The following is a 16,798-nucleotide window of genomic DNA, read 5'->3' as shown; positions in this document are numbered from 1 at the left end:
CTGTGTCACCGAAGTGCATTTAACCATCAACAGTCTGGTTATTTTTTGGCCATATACTACATCAGCTGCAGGCTGAGCCTGTGTCACCGAAGTGCATTTAACCATCAACAGTCTGATTATTTTTTGGCCATATACTACATCTGGTGCAGGCTGAGCCTGTGTCACCCAAGTGCATTTAACCATCAACAGTGTGGTTATTTTTTGGCCATATACTACATCAGGGGCAAGTTGAGCCTGTCACCCAGCGCCTAAAAAATAGACTTGACATTTCTATTCAACCAAATCTGTACTGTTTTAGCTGGTCAAGTTATTTGTAGTGAACGTAAAAGCACACTTTTTGTTCTGGGTTGAAAAACTATTCCCAAATTTGCCATTCTCAAAATAACTAGTTTCTGGTATATGAGGCCTACTTGAAATCTATCCCAAAAAGGATATCTTACATTGAAGGTGCTGATAGTGTTATTCAGAAAAACCTAAGACACACACTACCGTGCAGATAGAAGTCTGATTCTGTGATTAAACCTATACCTGTCACACAGTGCAAAAAAAAACAGGTCTCACATTTCTATTCAAGCAAATCTGTACTGTTTTAGCTGGTCCAGTTATTTGTAGTGACCGTAAAAGCAATTTTTTTTTCTGGGTTGAAAAACTATTCCCAAATTTGCCATTCTCAAAATAACTAGTTTCTGGTATTTGAGGCCTACTTGAAATCTATCCCAAAAAGCATATCTTACATTGAAGGTGCTGATAGTGTCATTCAGAAAAACCTAAGACACACGCTACCGTGCAGATAGAAGTCTGATTCTGTGATTAAACCTATACCTGTCACACAGTGCAAAAAAAAAACAGGTCTCACATTTCTATTCAACCAAATCTGTACTGTTTTAGCTGGTCAAGTTATTTGTAGTGACCGTAAAAGCACTTTTTTTTTCTGGGTTGAAAAACTATTCCTAAATTTGCCATTCTCAAAATTGTGGTGAACGGGAACAATGAGGAAAACATCTAATAAGGGACGCGGACGCGGACGTGGACATGGTCGTGGTGGTGTTAGTGGACCCTCTGGTGCTGGGAGAGGACGTGGCCGTTCTGCCACAGCCACACGTCCTAGTGAACCAACTAACTCAGGTCCCAGTAGCCAGCAGAATTTACAGTGGTATTTGGTGTGGCCCAATGCCGTTCTAAGGATGGTAAGGCCTGAGCAGGTACAGGCATTAGTCAATTGGGTGGCCGACAGTGGATCCAGCACGTTCACATTATCTCCCACCCAGTCTTCTGCAGAAAGCGCACATATGGCGCATGAAAACCAAGCCCATCGGTCTGTCACATCACCCCCATGCATATCAGGGAAACTGTCTGAGCCTCAAGTTATGCAGCAGTCTCTTATGCTGTTTGAAGACTCTGCTGCCAGGGTTTCCCAAGGGCATCCACCTAGCCCTTCCCCAGGGGTGGAAGAGATAGAATGCACTAACGCACAACCACTTATTTTTCCTGATGATGAGGACATGGGAATACCACCTCAGCACGTCTCTGATGATGACGAAACACAGGTGCCAACTGCTGCGTCTTTCTGCAGTGTGCAGACTGAACAGGAGGTCAGGGATCAAGACTGGGTGGAAGACGATGCAGGGGACGATGAGGTCCTAGACCCCACATGGAATGAAGGTCGTGCCACTGACTTTCACAGTTCGGAGGAAGAGGCAGTGGTGAGACCGAGCCAACAGCGTAGCAAAAGAGGGAGCAGTGGGCAAAATCAGAACACCCACCGCCAAGAGACTCCGCCTGCTACTGACCGCCACCATCTGGGACCGAGCACCCCAAAGGCAGCTTCAAGGAGTTCCCTGGCATGGCACTTTTTCAAACAATGTGCTCACGACAAGACCCGAGTGGTTTGCACGCTGTGCCATCAGAGCCTGAAGCGAGGCATTAACGTTCTGAACCTTAGCACAACCTGCATGACCAGGCACCTGCATGCAAAGCAAGGAAGTCACTCAGGCTCCCCCTGCTACCTCTTCTGCTGCTGCCGCCGCCTCGGCCTCTTCTGCTGCTGCTGCCGCCGCCTCGGCCTCTTCCTCTGCCTCTGGAGGAACGTTGGCACCTGCCACCCAGCAAACATGGGATGTACCACCAACACCACCACCTGCGTCACCAAGCATCTCAACCATGTCACACGGCAGCGTTCAGCTCTCCATCTCACAAACATTTGAGAGAAAGCGTAAATTCCCACCTAGCCACCCTCGATCTCTGGCCCTGAATGCCAGCATTTCTAAACTACTGGCCTATGAAATGCTGTCATTTAGGCTGGTGGACACACACAGCTTCAAACAGCTCATGTCACTTGCTGTCCCACAGTATGTTGTTCCCAGCCGCCACTACTTCTCCAAGAGAGCCGTGCCTTCCCTGCACAAACAAGTGTCCGATAAAATCAAGTGTGCACTGCGCAACGCCATCTGTGGCAAGGTCCACCTAACCACAGATACGTGGACCAGTAAGCACGGCCAGGGACGCTATATCTCCCTAACTGCACACTGGGTAAATGTAGTGGCGGCTGGGCCCCAGGCGGAGAGCTGTTTGGCGCACGTCCTTCCGCCGCCAAGGATCGCAGGGCAACATTCTTTGCCTCCTGTCTCCTCCTCCTCCTACTCAGCTTCCTCCTCCTCTTCTTCCACCTGCTCATCCAGTCAGCCACACACCTTCACCACCAACTTCAGCACAGCCCGGGGTAAACGTCAGCAGGCCGTTCTGAAACTCATATGTTTGGGGGACAGGCCCCACACCGCACAGGAGTTGTGGCGGGGTATAGAACAACAGACCGACGAGTGGTTGCTGCCGGTGAGCCTCAAGCCCGGCCTGGTGGTGTGCGATAATGGGCGAAATCTCCTTGCAGCTCTGGGACTAGCCGGTTTGACGCACATCCCTTGCCTGGCGCATGTGCTGAATTTGGTGGTGCAGAAGTTCATTCGCAACTACCCCGACATGTCAGAGCTGCTGCATAAAGTGCGGGCCGTCTGTTCGCGCTTCCGGTGTTCACACCCTGCCGCTGCTCGCCTGTCTGCGCTACAGCGTAACTTCGGCCTTCCCGCTCACCGCCTCATATGCGACGTACCCACCAGGTGGAACTCCACCTTGCATATGCTGGACAGACTGTGCGAGCAGCAGCAGGCCATAGTGGAGTTTCAGCTGCAGCACGCACGGGTCAGTCGAACTGTGGATCAGACACACTTCACCACCAATGACTGGGCCTCCATGCGAGACCTGTGTGCCCTGTTGCGTTGTTTCGAGTACTCCACCAACATTGCCAGTGGCGATGACGCCGTTATCAGCGTTACAATACCACTTCTATGTCTCCTTGAGAAAACACTTAGGGCGATGATGGAAGAGGAGGTGGCCCAGGAGGAAGAGGAGGAAGAGGGGTCATTTTTAGCACTTTCAGGCCAGTCTCTTCGAAGTGACTCAGAGGGAGGTTTTTTGCAACAACAGAGGCCAGGTACAAATGTGGCCAGACAGGGCCCACTACTGGAGGACAAGGAGGACGAGGATGAGGAGGAGGTGGAGGCGGATGAGGATAAAGCATGTTCACAGCGGGGTGGCACCCAAAGCAGCTCGGGCTTATCACTGGTGCGTGGCTGGGGGGAAACGCAGGATGATGACGATACGCCTCCCACAGAGGACAGCTTGTCCTTACCTCTGGGAAGCCTGGCACACATGAGCGACTACATGCTGCAGTGCCTGCGCAACGACAGCAGAGTTGCCCACATTTTAACGTGTGCGGACTACTGGGTTGCCACCCTGCTGGATCCCCGGTACAAAGACAATGTGCCCACCTTACTTCCTACACTGGAGCGTGATAGGAAGATGCGCGAGTACAAGCGCACGTTGGTAGACGCGCTACTGAGAGCATTCCCAAATGTCGCAGGGGAGCCAATGGAAGCCCAAGGCGAAGGCAGAGGAGGAGCAAGAGGTCGCCAACGCAGCTGTGTCACGCCCAGCTCCTCTGAGGGCAGGGTTAGCATGGCAGAGATGTGGAAAAGTTTTGTCAACACGCCACAGCTAAGTGCACCACCACCTGATACGGAACGTTTTAGCAGGAGGCAACATTTCACTAACATGGTGGAACAGTATCTGTGCACACCCATCCACGTACTGACTGATGGTTCGGCCCCATTCAACTTCTGGGTCTCCAAATTGTCCACGTGGCCAGAGCTAGCCTTTTATGCCTTGGAGGTGCTGGCCTGCCCGGCGGCCAGCGTTTTGTCTGAACGTGTATTCAGCACAGCAGGGGGCGTCATTACAGACAAACGCAGCCGCCTGTCTACAGCCAATGTGGACAAGCTGACTTTCATAAAAATGAACCAGGCATGGATCCCACAGGACCTGTCCATCCCTTGTGCAGATTAGATATTAACTACCTCCCCTTAACAATATATTATTCTACTCCAGGGCACTTCCTCATTCAATACTATTTTTAATTTCATTTTACCATTATATTGCGGGGCAACCCAAAGTTGAATGAACCTCTCCTCTGTCTGGGTGCCGGGGCCTAAATGTGTGACAGTGTCCTGTTCCAGTGGTGGGTGACGTGAAGCCTGATTCTCTGCTATGACATGAAGACAGATTCTGTGCTGACATAAGGCCAGATTCTCTATTACAGGACCTCTCTCCTCTGCCTGGGTGCCTGGGCCTAAATGTGTGATAGTGGCCTGTTCCAGTGGTGGGTGACGTGATGCCTGATTCTCTGCTATGACATGAAGACAGATTCTGTGCTGACATAAGGCCAGATTCTCTGTTACGCGACCTCTCTCCTCTGCCTGGGTGCCTGGGCCTAAATATGTGACAGTGGCCTGTTCCAGTGGTGGGTGACGTGAAGCCTGATTCTCTGCTATGACATGAAGACAGATTCTGTGCTGACATCAGGCCAGATTCTCTGTTACGGGACCTCTCTCCTCTGCCTGGGTGCCTGGGCCTAAATGTGTGACAGTGGCCTGTTCCAGTGGTGGGTGACGTGAAGCCTGATTCTCTGCTATGACATGAAGACAGATTCTGTGCTGACATCAGGCCGGATTCTCTGCTACAGGACCTCTCTCCTCTGCCTGGGTGCCTGGGCCTAAATGTGTGAGAGTGGCCTGTTCCAGTGGTGGGTGACGTGAAGCTTGATTCTCTGCTTTGACATGAAGACAGATTCTGCGCTGACATAAGGCCAGATTCTCTGTTACGGGACCGCTCTCCTCTGTCTGGGTGCCGGGGCCTAAATGTGTGACAGTGGCCTGTTCCAGTGGTGGGTGACGTGAAGCCTGATTCTCTGCTATGACATGAAGACAGATTCTGTGCTGACATCAGGCCAGATTCTCTGTTACGGGACCTCTCTCCTCTGTCTGGGTGCCGGGGCCTAAATGTGTGACAGTGGCCTGTTCCAGTGGTGGGTGACGTGAAGCCTGATTCTCTGCTATGACATGAAGACAGATTCTGAGCTGACATAAGGCCAGATTCTCTGTTACGGGACCTCTCTCCTCTGTCTGGGTGCCGGGGCCTAAATGTGTGACAGTGGCCTGTTCCAGTGGTGGGTGACGTGAAGCCTGATTCTCTGCTATGACATGAAGACAGATTCTGCACTGACATAAGGCCAGATTCTCTGTTACGGGACCTCTCTCCTCTGCCTGGGTGCCTTGGCCTAAATGTATGACAGTGGCCTGTTCCAGTGGTGGGTGACGTGAAGCCTGATTCTCTGCTATGACATGAAGACAGATTCTGCGCTGACATAAGGCCAGATTCTCTGTTACGGGACCGCTCTCCTCTGTCTGGGTGCCGGGGCCTAAATGTGTGACAGTGGCCTGTTCCAGTGGTGGGTGACGTGAAGCCTGATTCTCTGCTATGACATGAAGACTGATTCTTCGCTGACATAAGGCCAGATTCTCTGTTACGGGACCTCTCTCCTCTGCCTGGGTGCCTGGGCCTAAATGTGTGACAGTGGCCTGTTCCAGTGGTGGGTGACGTGAAGCCTGATTCTCTGCTATGACATGAAGACAGATTCTGAGCTGACATAAGGCCAGATTCTCTGTTACGGGACCTCTCTCCTCTGTCTGGGTGCCGGGGCCTAAATGTGTGACAGTGGCCTGTTCCAGTGGTGGGTGACGTGAAGCCTGATTCTCTGCTATGACATGAAGACAGATTCTGCACTGACATAAGGCCAGATTCTCTGTTACGGGACCTCTCTCCTCTGCCTGGGTGCCTTGGCCTAAATGTATGACAGTGGCCTGTTCCAGTGGTGGGTGACGTGAAGCCTGATTCTCTGCTATGACATGAAGACAGATTCTGCGCTGACATAAGGCCAGATTCTCTGTTACGGGACCGCTCTCCTCTGTCTGGGTGCCGGGGCCTAAATGTGTGACAGTGGCCTGTTCCAGTGGTGGGTGACGTGAAGCCTGATTCTCTGCTATGACATGAAGACTGATTCTTCGCTGACATAAGGCCAGATTCTCTGTTACGGGACCTCTCTCCTCTGCCTGGGTGCCTGGGCCTAAATGTGTGACAGTGGCCTGTTCCAGTGGTGGGTGACGTGAAGCCTGATTCTCTGCTATGACATGAAGACAGATTCTGCGCTGACATAAGGCCAGATTCTCTGTTACGGGACCTCCCTCCTCTGCCTGGGTGCCTGGGCCTAAATGTGTGACAGTGGCCTGTTCCAGTGGTGGGTGACGTGAAGCCTGATTCTCTGCTATGACATGAAGACTGATTCTGTGCTGACATGAAGCCAGATTCTCTGCTATGGCATGAAGAGACTGATTCTGTGCTGACATGAAGCCAGATTCTTTGCTATGGCATGAAGAGACTGATTCTCTGCTGACGTGAAGCCAGATTCTCTGCTATGGGACCTCTGTCCAATTGATATTGGGTCATTTATATTTTTTTAATTTTTATTTTAATTCATTTCCCTATCCACATTAGTTTGCAGGGGATTTACCTACATGTTGCTGCCTTTTGCAGCCCTCTAGCTCTTTCCTGGGCTGTTTTACAGTCTTTTTAGTGCCCAAAAGTTCGGGTCCCCATTGACTTCAATGGGGTTCGGGTTCGGGACGAAGTTCGGTTCGGGTTCGGATCCCGAACCCGAACATTTCCGGGAAGTTCGGCCGAACTTCTCGAACCCGAACATCCAGGTGTTCGCTCAACTCTATTAAAGACCTTTTTTTAGCACCCCATATGATGGAATCATCTCTCAATATAATGCCCCCTTAGTAGACTAGATACTGCCCCTCAGTATAGAACCCCCTCTAGTAAGTAACACAGCAATATAAACCTCACAGTCAAAACACATAGTTGAACAGGACCTGCACAGAAGAGGTGCATTTGCAATTAAAGGGCAGCAGTAGTAAACTATATTACTTGAATTTTGATATAGGTAGCCTGGTATAGTAGCCCCCAGTATATGTAGCCTGGTATAGATGCCCCCATTTGTAGGTAGCCAGGTATAGTTGCCCCCAGGAAAAGTAGCCAGGTATATTAGCCCACAGTATTAGGTAGCCTGGTATAGTTGCTCACAGTATTAGGTAGCTATGTATAGTTGACCACAGTATTAGGTAGCCAGGTATTGGTGTTGTAGTACCTACCTGCACAACAAACAAGAAGGACCAGCTGTGTTGCTCCAGGCAAGGTTGATGTCCTGCTCGGCGGCTCAAAACAAGGTTGTGTCAGGTCTCCACTGCAGGCAACAGCGGTACTTGAGCGTGACCTGCACAGAAGATGTCAATATGCAATTGAGAATAGTGCAGTTAGCAACATCAAGCTTAGCTATATCACTTTTATTTTGGTATAGGTAGCCTGGTATAGTAGCCCCCAGTATATGTAGCCTGGTATAGATGCCCCCATTTGTAGGTAGTGGTGAACTGGAATCTGGCTATGCCGGATACAGTGAAATCAAGGAGCGTGCCCCTCTGCCGGATCAGGATTCCGGATTTCTGAACACACATGTGAACCTTCCCTAAGCAAACACTCGCTCATTGGGTGACCACGTTGTTCGGCTTACAACAAAAATCATTGTACCTGGGCAACAAATCGTCCAGGGATGTGCTGTCCAGAAACAATGGATCTGTATGAAGATGAATGATCACAGACATGGTACTAGAAAATCATCCCCATAGAGAGGAAAGGATCACTACATGTAAATGCAGCTCTCACCTCCTTGGAGGAGCAGGCAGTTACTTCCCAAAGTTCCCAATAACTGCCTGTAATGAGGACCACAGGCTTGGTCTATAGGACAGCTTCAGATGTGTGCAGTCACAGTTAGACTGCACCCTCTGCATGTCTCATAAGAGAGGGACTTCTTGTGTCTACAGAAAAGTGACAAGATCATTCGGAAGTGCATTGGTACTATGACCTCCATCATCAGCCTGCCACTCACATATCAATAGACAGCAACAGACCAGCGCAACACAACTTACAAGAAGTCACTACTACTACTCCAACCCTCTGATGACAGAATGCTCGGTGCTGTAGTTTCAAGAGGCTGAACTACGGACTTGCTATGAGACGTAAAGCAGTTCAGTGAGTGCAATGAGAAACATAGGAGAACACAGAGCTGCGCACACAACTTACCCCGGAGCTCACAAACACATCTCTGCAGTGCAGCAGCCAGCAGATAAGGCGCCAGCAGATAAGACTAAGGAAGCCGCCAGAGTACCAACAACCTTAAGGAAGGCGGCTGAAGAGGCTCAAACCGCGTCAGTTTGTCTGAACCTCATCCCTCTTTTGTGGGTGGAGAAAAAAAAACTTGGCAGGAGAGCTGTGCAAACAAGTCCAGACAGTGTCACCCGCTACCCGGGCACGGCAGAGGCGGCCGCCCGGGACCCGAGGTGAGTGCGCTCCTCAGGCTGCTGTTTTGCGGTGCTTGCTTAGAGTTTTACTAGGGAAAGTTCACGGGTAGGGAAATAGCAGGCGTCTCGGGAGGTGCGGGGACATGGCGCGAGGACATGACATCGCGGCGAGATTCGTCGGATTCGAATTTCGTAAATTACGTCGGGATTCGAGTCCACGAATCCCATTTCGTCCGGATTTGTCGTCCCACCTCTACTTTTGAATATATAACTGCACCGCTGAACAGCAAATATATTTTTCTCTTTTCCACTTATACACTCCACAAAAGGCTTTAGAACATATAACTGTACCGCTGAACGGCAAATCTATTTTTCTTTTTTCCACTTATACACTCCACAAAAGGCTTTAGTATATATAACTGCACCACTGAACAGCAATATATTTTTCTCTTTTCCACTTAAACACTCCACAAAAGACTTTAGAACATATAACTACATCACTGAACGGCAAGTATATTTTTCTTTTGCCACTAATACATGACAAAAAGGGCTTTAGAACATATAACTGCACTGCCGAACGGCAAATATATTTTTCTTTTGCCACTAATACACGACAAAAAGGGCTTTAGAACATATAACTGCACTGCTGAATGGCAAATAAAAAAAAATTGTGCCACTAATACACCCCAAAAAGTGCTGTAATTTTAGCACTTCACCACACAACGGCTAATAATCCTTTTTTCCCACTAATACAAGCCAAAAAATGCTTTTCAACATATAACTGCACCGCACAAGGGAAAATAAGATATAGAAATATTTGCTTGTAATAAACCCTGTTAATGGCTGTATCAAACAGCACTTGCACCCCAATAACAAGAACGGTTTGCTGGAATTACAGAGCTGTATAATGGCAATTTGAATCCCCAGTCAGTGCAGCAAGGTGTAATAGGATTGTTCCTATTACCCAGGCTGTAACCTCTGATGGCTGAGACTATTTATAGGGCTGTGACATCACAGGGCTGGCTGGATGCTGATTGGATGCATGCATGGCATTATGGGTGTTCCTGAGTTCGCAGAGTTCCTTGCTCCATGTCTTAACATGTGCAGCAGCCATTTTAGAAAAATATGTGATTCGTTACCACGAAGCGTGAGGATATTCGGATTCCGTTTGAATCAAATTTTTCCTGAAATTCGGATCGAATTCCATTTCGTCAACTTTGGTTCGCTCATCTCTAATTGCTACAAAAGGCTTCATGCACATGACCGTATTTTGCATTATTGTCTGATCTGCATTTTTTGCAGATAGCACATGGAACCATTCATTTCAATGGGGAGTGAGGACAAGAATAGCCATTTAAAGTGGTGTGAGTGAGAAAAAATGTGGATTGCATACAGAAGGTATCTGTATTTTGCAACAATTCTGTGTGCATAAGGCCTAACATAAAAACTGTTACCAAGGTCAATATGAATTCATTCATAGGCTATGTTTTATAACGTACATTTTTGGAGTATTATTGTATGTATTGAAAATGAAAAAATCCATAGTACTACTGCTACCTACTCCATGGTCTGTTTTAAATCTGTCTAGGTATGAGTGGCCATGCTAAAAATCGGGTCCTTCTCTGGAATGCTGCATCCGGTGGGCTCCCAACAAATGAAACAACATTTGCCAAAATCTTAAAGGACCAAGGTTATTCTACAGGGATCATTGGTGAGCATTAGCTAATTTTGCATTTATAGAGCTTAAGATCTCCTACTTCCAGATCTAAGCTAAAATTAGTTGTCTGTAGATTTTGTTGCCTATTCCGGCTGTCTACTTTATATTAGTGGTGTACCTCCCATATAAGCAAATAACGCAGCTGCTATGGGGCCCATGGAGAAGGGGGGGCCTGCAGTGGAAGATGGGCTCTGCCCCCTAATTACCTTCAATACTGGCTCCTGTCCATCTTCAGTGTAAAATTCCTGTCGTCAGTGGAGAAAGCTAAAGGACCTTTGATGATGTCATTACTATAGTTGAGCGAACCCGAAATGCAAAGTTCGAGTTCATACCGAACTTTGCGAGTTCGGGTACCCGGACTCGAACCCAGACTTTTTCACTGAAGTTTTTCACATTATTCTCTATGCAGTTCCCTTACTAGATGTACAGAACCAGTGATGACTAAGGTTGAGCGAACCCGTGGCAGTTCGGGTTCGCCGGGTTCGGACAAACTTCAGGTCAAAGTTTGGGTTCGGGACCCGAACTTGACCCGAACTTCAACCTGAACCCGCACCCCATTTAAGTCAATGGGGACCTGAACTTCACTTTATTATTTTCCGGAAAATAATAGCATTCTTAAAACAGAATGCTAAATAAAATGTCTATTGAGGGGTTTAAAAAATAAAAAAAACTCACCTCATCCACTTGATCACGCAGCTGGTATCTTCTTTTCTTCAGGACCTGCAAAAGGACCTGCAGTGACGTCACCACGCTCATCGCAAATCCATTTGCAGGTCCTGAAGAAAAGAAGATACCGGCTGCATGATCAAGTGGATGAGGTGAGTTTTTTTTTTTTTTAACCCTCAATAGACATTTAATTTAGCATTCTGTTTTAAGAATGCTATTATTTCCGTTATAACCATGTTATAACGGAAAATAATAAAGTGAAGTTCAGGTCCCCATTGACTTAAATGGGGTGCGGGTTCAGGTTGAAGTTCGGGTCAAGTTCGGGTCCCGAACCCAAACTTTGACCTGAAGTTTGGCCGAACCCGGTGAACCCGAACTTCCACGGGTTCGCTCAACCCTAGTCATCACTGGTTCTGTACATCTAGTAAGGGAACTGCATAGAGAATAATGTTGTTCCCAGGTTAGAACAGTGCATCTGCCAAGACCTGTTATGACATATCACAGGTCCTTCAACCCCTAACAGCAAGGATTAGAAGTTCACAAAGTGCTTTGCATTGATCCATTGAGACTGGAATGGCAAGAGGAGTTCCTCCCCTTTTCAATTCATTTGCTCCCCCACCCATGCCCTATTTTTACTCGTTGCTCACTCATATATAACTCTGCAGACAGATACAATGACCACTATCTAATTTACCTCACACACAGTGACCATAATGTATAACTGACCACATATTTCTGTACACACTGCATCTACACGGAACAAAAATTTAAACGCAACACTTTCGGTTTTGCTCCAATTTTGCATGAGCTGAACTCAAAGATCTGAAACATTTTCTACATGTACAAAGACCCATTACTCTCAAATATTGTTCATAAATCTGTCTAAATCTGTGTTAGTGAGCACTTCTCCTTTGCCGAGATAATCCATCCCACCTCACAGATGTGGCATATCAAGGTGCTGATTAGACAGCATGAATATTGCACAGGTGTGCCTTAGACTGCCCACAATAAAAGATCTTTGAGTTCAGCTCATGCAAAATGGGAGCAAAACCGAAACTGTTGCGTTTATATTTTTCGTCAGTGTATTATACCTCATATGTCTCATATCAGTACTCTAATCAGAATTACATTTTATTTATTCCATCCATTTAGTCAGAAGATAATTGGTACTCTTGGCACAAATGCTGAGGTAATGCCATTTACACTGACTCTCCACCATGTGAAGTTTAGGGAGGACTCCTCCCCCGGCCCCCTTGTCTAAGGAAGGTGTATCCTACCAAAACGTCATATGATGGATGAAATAAATGGAAACAGATGGAAGAAAATGAAAAAAAGTCTAATGAAAGAACTACGAGTAGTTTGTGAAAGTTGAGAAAGAGCCAATGATTTATACACATATGTCCTTCTGTATTATATGAAAGTAAGTTACTATTAACATGCAAATGTCTGTTTTTATGTTAAACAGGTAAATGGCATCTTGGGGTAAACTGTAAATCAAGGGATGATTTTTGTCACCATCCATTAAACCATGGCTTTGATTATTTTTATGGTATTCCTTTTACACTCATCAATGACTGTGAAGCCTCAAGGCCAAGTGAGATGGGTATAGACACTAAAAAAAATGTATGGTTAAATGCACAGATATTCCTCATCACAATACTAACACTTATAGCTGTCAAGAAATGGAAATTAATCAATATTCCCTGGAAAATTATTGTGATCTGTGCCATGTCAGGCACATTGTACTTCACGTATTGGTATATTGCCTTTACATTTATACCATATTGGGACTGTATATTAATGAGGAACTTTGAAACTGTTGAACAGCCAATGGACCTGGAAAGAAAAGCTGGACAAATAGTTAAGGAGGCCAAGGCATTTATTAACAGGTAAAACATACACTGCATTTTAGGTTCAAAGAACAATGGTTAATATTTAAAACTGATTAAAAAAATGATGCAATCGTTAATGGTCTATATAACCCCTTCCCTCTGCCAGATTCTGCACCCTCTAGTGCCCAGAGTGGAGCCTCACTAGAAAGCACTCTCTGCTCTCCGAATTCACAGTGTCTTCTCTTCTGGTTGGATGCTACAGCTGGTACTTAGAACAGAGAGGAGAGGTATGCAGCTTAATGCAGCAAGCAAAGAGCATCTCACTGTGAAGCAGAGATTAAAGAGGAGAACCTGGCAGCACAAAACTTCATATTCTTACTACTACTGAGAAAACTCCACTAAGATTGATACTGCTCTCCCCATTCATCAGTCCCCATTATGACATGATCAAAATCAATACATTTGGTATAATATTCTCTAAACTTTGCATCCCTGTAAATTATGTGAAAGCCATACAGTATATCTTTTTTCCCACCAAATCACCAACCACTAAATAAATACATTTTCTATCACGTTTCAGGAACAAAGATGGACCTTTTCTTCTCTTTGTGTCTTTTCTTCACATCCACACTCCTTATTATACTACTAAGGAGTTCAGAGGAAGAAGCAAATATGACTTATATGGAGATAACATAGAGGAAATGGACTGGATGATTGGTAAGCTTCTACAGATGTAGCAAAGTTAACACTCAAACTCCTAACTCAAATTTCTTAACTAATCGCGTTATCTTGAAACAAAAGCCATTGAAAAGCAATCGAAGGTGTTTTCGTAACGCATTTAGTTTAGATAACACGTCTCATAAAGCATATGTGCTCTATTACATCTGTATATGCACATTCTGTATATTACTGTTTTTGAGGTTTATTGAATAGAAGTTTAGTGTATCCTCATTTTAGATTGATATGATTCTGAATATATATGAAAATATATTCACAGACAGTATCATAATAATATCATCCAAATATTGGCATTTTAGTATAATAGGTAAGCTTATGCAATGCAGTATTGTTTGATATATTCTGGATTTGAATGGTTGGGTAATCTTAAAAAATTTCCCTGAAATTTGGTTATTATCAAATGGCATCTTTTTACTAAGCTCCTATGTAGTAAGTGATTGTAATTAAGTGTTCTTGCATGGCAAGACCACTTAATGTTATCTTACATATATATTCTTATTATTATAGCCAAATTTACCACCCTAACTCCTCCCACAGTTTTACACTACATAAACCGTAATATACCGATGCGGATTGTTCCCGATTGGTGTGCTATTAATTTGTGGAATGTTTCACCGAATGGTTCACAAAATATCAGCGTTTTTGTGGGGAAATTGGTCCCATAGGAATGATTGGCGGAATGTTCAAAACTAGAGTGGGAGCTGACAAAAGCTAGAGTGTGAGCCGAAAAATCAGGACATGATTTCTAAACTGACACCACTCTCTCATTTTCAAGCCTACCTACACAAATCTTATATCAAAATGTTCAGCTATCCCTGCTGCCACTAAAATGTCCACGGCTAAGCCATAGTCCAAATAGTTTTCACAATATGACCATTTGTTTGCAACTCACTCCGCCCATTGACATTCATTGAAACTCCACTCTAGCCACCTCAAATTAGAAGGGCAATTTCTAAACTGCGACTGTGCCTTTATTTTTAATATTTCAGAGACATACTATGCATTGTGATTCTCACAATATAAAGCTCTTCGCTGTAGGATTTATAATTTTTAAACTACAACCGTTTGAAGATGGCAACTGCCAGTGAAGTGAGCAAGTTGGAGCAGTTTGTTTTAACCGCTCTTCTCTGTCCTTGCTGTGGAGTGAGTTGCCATAGGAACCCCGTTGTGTGAGCAGCCAGCAGAGTGACAAAAGCTAGAGTGTGAGCTGAAAAATCAGGACATGATTTCTAAACTGCCACCACTCCCTCATTTTCAAGCCAACCTACACAAATCGGCTGCTAATGTTTTTATAAATGTATGTTTTAATGTAACTGTGAAGCCCTTTGGGCAACAACATTGCAATTAAATGCGCTATATGAATAAATAAAAGTTGAAATCCATTTCTCACTCTATCAAGCTTGCCATGTGCACTTTTTAAATGTGATCAATCAATTGGTCAGTGTAATGTTTACTATCTTTACTCACTCCAAACACTCCACACAGTTACTCTGCCCACTCCATAAAGTTACTCTGCCCAGTCCAACCTTTCCACAGTTACTCCAGCCACTTCAACCACACAACAGTTACTCAAGCCACTCCACCCAGTTACTCCGCCCACTCCAGTTGTAGACTACTGTGGGGGCAAGAACACTTCACACAATTTCCCCAGAAATTGTAGCTTTTCTAGTTATCAATCTTATTTCCTCATTATGCATAATTTCTTCCGACAGCAATGTTTTCTTTTTCACCAGGGAAGTGCGAACCACTCGAGACCCAAATCGGTTTAGGTAGAACCAAAGTGCTCCAATTGCCCTGAAAGTTGGTATATAACCCCTATAGCCTCCTAGGCCTCTCAAGCTCTGACATGGAATGACAGCAATAGTAACATACATATTATATATGTGGCATACAAAGCTATGAGTAAACGCACATGTGATGGCATTAACATACAGCGTGTTTAATATAACACCGAGAAGGCAAATGTGTTATGCATTGTCCTACTCCAAGCTTCCAAAACTTGTCCCTTATACGCAGATGATGTTTAAACACACACAGTGTTATAGGTGGTTTGGGGGACTATGCGTCCAAAAATTATGCCTTGACAGGGTTAGAATGCCTGCCCACAAGACACATGCAAGTGTTGATTGTCAGAAGAAAAAGTGGCTCTTTGTGAACGAGCCAAAAAAAAAAATCTCTTTTAATTGTGAGCAACAGCAGTGCAATGTGAAAATGGTACCATACGGATATTGTGGCACATGGGAGCAATAGTAGCGGCAGCAGGAGCAGCATTGTATCAAACATACAAGGCGGTCTATGGGTAGTAGTAGCAATAGTAGTAGTAGTAGCAGTAGTGATAGTGATGGCAGATGCTTTGTGTTAATGGTGGTGGCAGTAGGGGATTAACTATGAGGAGCAGCAAGATAGAGGCAGCAGCAGCCTTAAGGAAGAAATAGTAGGCAGGTAGCAGCAGTAGCATGATGGTGTCGGTGGCATGATGGAAACGACTGCAGCAGCCATACAGAACATGATGGTAGAAGCCCCAAAAAATATAAAACTTCAACCATGTAGAGAAATAAATGAAGCAATAAAGCATGATTAGACTACTTTCACAGTAGAGTTTTTGCTGGATCTGGCAGGGTTCAGCAAAAACGCTTCCGTTACTGATAATACAACCATCTGCATCCGTTATGATTGGATCCGGTTGTATTATCTTTAACATACCCAAGACGGATCCGTCATGAACTCCATTGAAAGTCAATCAATGGGAGACGGATCCATTTTTGTGTGAGATTCTGTGAGAGAAAACGGATCCGTCCCCATTGATTTGCATTGTGGGTCATGACGGATCCATCTTGCTCCGCATCACAGGATGGAAAGCATACCGCAGCATGCTGCGGTTTGATCTCCGGTATGAGAACGGAACGGAATGCATTTTGGAGCATTCCGTTCTGTTCAGTTACATTTTGTCCCCATTGACAATGAATGGGGACAAAACGGAAGCATATTTGTTTTGTATTGAGACCCTATGACGGATATCAATACCGAAAAATATTAACGCTAGT

The 16,798-nt window shown here is 45.5% G+C and overlaps 1 protein-coding gene across 2 annotated transcripts in view; it reads left to right on the top strand.

The window, feature by feature from the left end:
* The window catches only part of LOC120994877 (arylsulfatase H-like), a 53,895-nt gene that overhangs the window by 14,073 nt on the left and 23,024 nt on the right, over positions 1 to 16,798 (top strand). For both annotated transcript variants that reach the window (XM_040423748.1, XM_040423749.1), the window contains 3 exons: positions 10,390 to 10,512; positions 12,650 to 13,073; positions 13,597 to 13,733. In XM_040423748.1, the coding sequence (XP_040279682.1) occupies positions 10,390 to 10,512; positions 12,650 to 13,073; positions 13,597 to 13,733 (684 nt within the window). The remainder of the gene's footprint in view (positions 1 to 10,389; positions 10,513 to 12,649; positions 13,074 to 13,596; positions 13,734 to 16,798) is intronic.

Source organism: Bufo bufo, chromosome 3, assembly GCF_905171765.1.
Source record: "Bufo bufo chromosome 3, aBufBuf1.1, whole genome shotgun sequence".
Lineage (NCBI taxonomy): Eukaryota > Metazoa > Chordata > Amphibia > Anura > Bufonidae > Bufo > Bufo bufo.
This window is presented reverse-complemented; position numbering and strand designations above follow the sequence as displayed.